Source organism: Phyllobates terribilis, unplaced genomic scaffold (assembly GCF_046119375.1).
Source record: "Phyllobates terribilis strain yellow unplaced genomic scaffold, ASM4611937v1 Scaffold_11__3_contigs__length_659146591, whole genome shotgun sequence".
In the NCBI taxonomy this organism is placed as follows: Eukaryota; Metazoa; Chordata; class Amphibia; order Anura; family Dendrobatidae; genus Phyllobates; species Phyllobates terribilis.
The window spans coordinates 358,003,724-358,009,179 of record NW_027362771.1 but is presented as its reverse complement, the minus strand read 5'-3'; the positions used below and the strand labels follow the sequence as shown (position 1 = coordinate 358,009,179).

General features: G+C 34.8%; 1 protein-coding gene across 1 annotated transcript; it reads left to right on the top strand.

Annotated features, from left to right (window-relative positions):
* The first annotated feature begins 70 nt into the window (after positions 1-70).
* FOXB1 (forkhead box B1) lies at positions 71-4,398 on the top strand. Its single transcript, XM_073652900.1, has 2 exons — positions 71-443; positions 663-4,398. Exon 2 carries the CDS (start codon positions 685-687, stop codon positions 1,651-1,653), a length of 969 nt encoding a protein of 322 aa, XP_073509001.1. The 5' UTR covers positions 71-443; positions 663-684; the 3' UTR covers positions 1,654-4,398.
* The last annotated feature ends 1,058 nt before the right edge of the window (positions 4,399-5,456 follow it).

Here is a 5,456-nt window from a genome sequence, read left to right as displayed (position 1 = left end):
CTCTCCCCCACGCCCCCTCCTCTTTACTCTCCTTCTCCTCTGCTCCCTCCCTCCTCCTCCTCCCAAGGCGATTGTCATATGATAGCAAAGAAGTGGCACATTAATGAAGCGCCTCTACAGGGGTCTTTTCTGTTCATGTCACCACATAAAACTATCAGATGGTTTGAGGAAGGACATGGACACAACTACTTAGCTTATCTCCCACCCAGCTAAGGAGAAATACTTTCCCTGCTCCCATTCAACTGCTGCTTAGAAAAGAAGCTTATTCCTGATGCTAAGGAGAGGATCAGAGTTTATCCAAGAAGGGTCCAGGCTGGCTAAGAATTAAGACCTGAAATACTAGAAAGTGCTAGTTCTTGTGGATTTTGTTTTTGGACAGGAACAAACCTCTTTGTTGCTACTTTCCGGATGCAGAGTGTCAAGTTGTTACAAGAAAGTTGAAGGTATGATGGTAATTTTATACTTGCTCTGTTTTCTATAACCCATGAAAAAGTAATATAAAGGTTTTCTAAGCTAAAGATTATATATGTAGAACATATGCAGGAATTATGATTGTTAATTAACTATAGTAATTTCAGTTTTGTATATGAGAATAGTTTGCATATGTACTTGTGATTTTATCTAAAAAGCTGACTCCGTCACCTCTCCTCAATTACATATAGATTATCTGTGACCATATTGAAGATGCCTCGACCTGGAAGAAACACATACAGTGATCAAAAACCCCCTTACTCATATATTTCATTGACGGCCATGGCTATCCAAAGCTCCCAGGAGAAGATGCTACCCCTGAGTGAAATCTACAAATTCATCATGGACAGATTTCCTTACTACAGAGAGAACACTCAAAGATGGCAAAACTCTCTGAGACATAACTTGTCCTTCAATGACTGTTTCATCAAGATCCCAAGGAGACCAGATCAGCCCGGCAAGGGAAGTTTCTGGGCACTTCATCCAAGTTGTGGTGATATGTTTGAAAATGGTAGTTTCCTAAGGCGCAGGAAAAGGTTCAAGGTAATGAAATCGGATCATCTTGCCCCTACTAAGCCATCAGATGCAGCACAGTACTTACAGCAGCAAGCAAAGCTTAGGCTTAGTGCTTTGGCTGCCTCTGGTACCCATTTGCCACAGATGTCAACATATAACTTGGGGGTCTCACAGACATCAAGCTTTAAACATCCCTTTGCTATTGAGAATATAATCGCCAGAGAATATAAAATGCCAGGAGGACTTGCCTTTTCCACAATGCCACCAATGTCAGCTGCTTATCCTCTTCACAACCAATTGACTACAGTTGGCAGCCCCATTGGCACTGGTTGGCATCACATGTACAGTTCCAGCATGATAGACACTACCACACCTATATCAATGGGTAACAGTGATTACAGTGTGAGTGCTTATGGAGTGCCTATCAAGCCACTTTGTCATGGAGGACAGACTTTGCCTGCTATCCCAGTTCCTATTAAACCTACACCAGCAGCTATGCCAACACTTCCAGCACTCCCAACACATATCCCAGCAATTTTGTCAAACTCTTCTCCATCATTGAGCCCAACATCTCCTCAAACAGCAACCAGCCAAAGTAGCCCTGCAACACCCAGTGACACTCTCACCAGCCCACCCACTGCCCTACTTTCTGTGGCTGTGCACTAACTTGAAGGACTCTGCAACTCAAATCATTTCTCCAAAGTTTACTCACTTTACTTTTTTTCCTGTCAAAACAAAAGACTAATTCCGGCAAGGAGGTTAACATTGTTTGTGAACTTTGCTAGTTGTTCATCTAATGTGATATTTTGTATTCTTGTTCATGACTTCACACACTTGAAAACTTTTGTTCTGCATAAGAATGCCATTCTTAAAGACACTTTTGCACATATTATAATCAATGTACTTCAAAACGGAAGGGCAGGCAATTTCAGGTAATAGATTTTAAGAGCACATATGTATATTAGCCCCCCCCCACCCAAAATAAAATAGGAAATAAACATAAGAAAAAAGGCACATACATTAACAACAACTCATATGGAATAGTTAAAGGATGTCTATAAAAATAGCAATTTGCATTGCGGTATTATCCAGTCTTCTTTATTTAGAGACACAGTGCATGATTATTTTGGCCAGATTTAACATCTCAACATAATTTGCTTACATTTACCATGTAGAAACAAATACATGTATGTGCACAGCTATATAATTAAAAATTGCTAATTAGTTTCAACCATAACACTAACACTGAAAGTGAGCATAATATATTTAACCCTTTATCCTGATAAGAGAAATATGTTTACACGTATACTGCCCTAATGTACATATAGAGCGTAGAAAGCAAACCATTCACTGTACTTGTTGACTGTCAATTGTATCATTTTCAAGGCACTGGAAAACGATCAGTTAATATCACTGAACTGAAAATTGCTTAACTATTTATTTTCAAGGTTAGGGGTCATATCCCTAGTTAGATTGGAAACAGTTTTTTTTTGTGGGGCCCTCCCAAAAACGTCATAAAATTATTGTAAATGTTTTGTGAATATGAATGAATATAAAATGTGTTTAATGCACTTTTATTTGACCCACTTTTAAGTTTTAACGTAGGCAATTTGTTTAAAAAAAAAAGAAATATTTTTTGAAAAAAAAAAAATCCCAAAAATGTACTGTCGCTGTGTACGGTGAATTTAAGTTAATTCCAAATGATCCTGCTGTCACCTGAGCTGTAAAGAAATGACCACTCAGTCTCCTTGTTGTACAGAAGGCATGGCATTTGCTTATTGATGTTATTATTCACAGCATGTGTGTATGTCAGACTACAAAAATAAGTGTCGCCGTTAAATTATGAACCTAGTCGTCCAAATAATATTTTCTCATTAAAATGTTAATTCAACATGATGGTCTGTCTTTTTGTATTAGGTTTTTTTTTTATACATAATAATAAGTTGAATTCTGTTTATTTCCTTTTATATGTGTATGTGTGAGATCATGGCAATGTGTGTAATAGGTGTGAGGTCTTTTATTAGTATTTTTATCCAGTTTATGTTTATCGTGATAAGCGGCCACAAGTTGTAGACTTTTTTAGCTTAATTAAATCAAACATAGATTGCTATTGAACCCAATATATATACATATTTAATAACTGGAGGGACAATTAAACAGGAATGCAATATAAATTACTATTATCTTAACAGGTATGTCTGCTCATACAGTAGCATATAGACTATTTTATGATTACAAAATGTAAAGGGCCATAGTTTAGGTGATAAAATTGGGAAATTCACAGAATATTATATGGCTGTAAATTCTATACATTTGTATAAATTTGTCATTTAGTTATATAAACCTGAAACAGACAGTATGGTGTAAACAACATATTTAATTACAATGAAGAATACGGCCAAAAAGTATTTATTTATAGTAGATGTGGCAGAGAATAGCGTTACAATACTTTATAAAAATGAAAGCACTATTTCTCCAGAAATAAATGTTACTATATTATGAGGCAAATTAGAATTAGTTCACCTTTTGTTTATCTTCTTTATGTTCCTATAGAGGGAATAAATAAATGGTACAATAAATAAATACTACAAATTCATACAAATCATAAAAGTGGTTAAAAAAACATTAGCGTCCTAAGACTTGTAGATCATATTATAAATAATCATACTCTTCAATTTTAAGAAAAACCTATGACTGTCATGATATAGTGAACAGTAGGACATATGTCATCTTAAAGTGGCACCTGCAGCACAAGGTATCAACTAATGCAAGCGATGCATCCATTTATTGGACTCATTTTAATAGATTTTGGTGACTTTCTACATGCAATTTTTTTTCAAAATAGCATTTTAAAAATATTTTGCAACATTTTGGATATTTCTTAAAGACGTTTGGGATTTTACAAGTTTTGTCTAAGCCCTATTGAGAACATGCATGGTGTATTGCATTGTGAGAATAAGTGAAAACGTGAAAAAAATCAGTAACAAAACTGTTGTTCTGTGTAAAAGGACTTTCATTTCAAGCTTATCAACAAGTAAGTAGGTTGACGGCTGAATGAATCAACAGCTTTGTTTTTTTTTTAATCCTCATCAGTGGCTCTCAGCCAAAGTCAATAAACATTTTTAGGGATGGCAAAAAGAAAAAAAAATCCAAATCTGGTATGAGATAATTAAATAACAGAATAATTGTATGTCGCAAAACTTTCAAAAAGATAACATTCATAATATTATATATTTAAGGTAACTTGTTAGAAAAGATTAGCGGTTGTGTGGAAGCAGTTTAACCATTCGATGGCATGAAAGGCATGAATGGGCCTCATAATGCAATAATAAATCAAACAGCGAAAATAAAAAGGAAAAATCCCAAAACACCCCATGTCAGTCTTTTCTGAGTCCATTATTTGTTTTCACCCAACTAACAACAAATTACCTAATTAATATGTTTCAATTACAGCATGGAAAATAGACCCTCAGGACCTCCTGCAGTGTTCCTACAATGGGCTCAGACCTCACTATAGGAATTCACACTAACTTCACATCTGTTTCTTTATATCCAACTTTTGATTTGGAAAACCTTCTTAAATTCTGCTGAAAACATTGGCAGGGTATATGAAATATGTCTCTGTGCCAAGAGTAGATAACACATTAGAAGATTTGGGCTTTATTTGCAAGTTAGAAAGTGAAATCCTATTGAAGTGCATTAAACAAATATATTAGAATTCTGTCACTTTATGCAATTGAGTAGATCAAATAAAAGGTCCAGGCCACTTCATTCACATCAATAGAAAACCTAAAGAATGGCAAACCTAGACTGGGCCACCGATGTAGATTTAGCTTTTTTTTCCCCCCTCTTAGAGACAAAAAGACTGAATTCCCACAAACACATTACTGACTGGTGCACTAGGAAACCAGCACAGGAACCCCTTTGGAATTTAAATTCATGTTATCTCGCCTCCTTTTAGGATTTGTTTGCACTACAGTGCTAGTTATATTGGCATCCTCTGTTAAAAAAGATAGTGTAAAGATTTTACAGGCACCAATTGCCAAACAGACCAGTGAAATTTTCCAGAAACAATAAAAACTCTGTAATGATCACTTTCACACTGTGTTGGAGATAGGACGGTTTCTACATGAAAAAGGTTTAATTTGTTTTATATAACAGTATATTAGGTTTATATAAAATGTATATTAGTGCTTGGTTAATAGACTAAAGATGACCGTTGTAACTGGAAAATGAAATTCCTTATATTCAGAATGGTATATTTATTAAAAAAAAATGACATTTTATAATCTATTCTATTCTATTAATCTCATTTCTATTCTTCAATTTATCTCATATCTATCTATCTATCTATCTATCTATCTATCTATCCATCCCTCTATCTATCCATCTATCTATCTATCTATCTCATATCTATCTATATATCTATCTATCTATCTATCTCTTGTTCTATCTATCTATCTATCTAT

Coding starts and splice junctions, on each gene's coding strand:
- FOXB1 (XM_073652900.1), top strand. CDS start 685: ATGCCTCGACCTGGAAGAAACACATACAGTGATCAAAAACCCCCTTAC.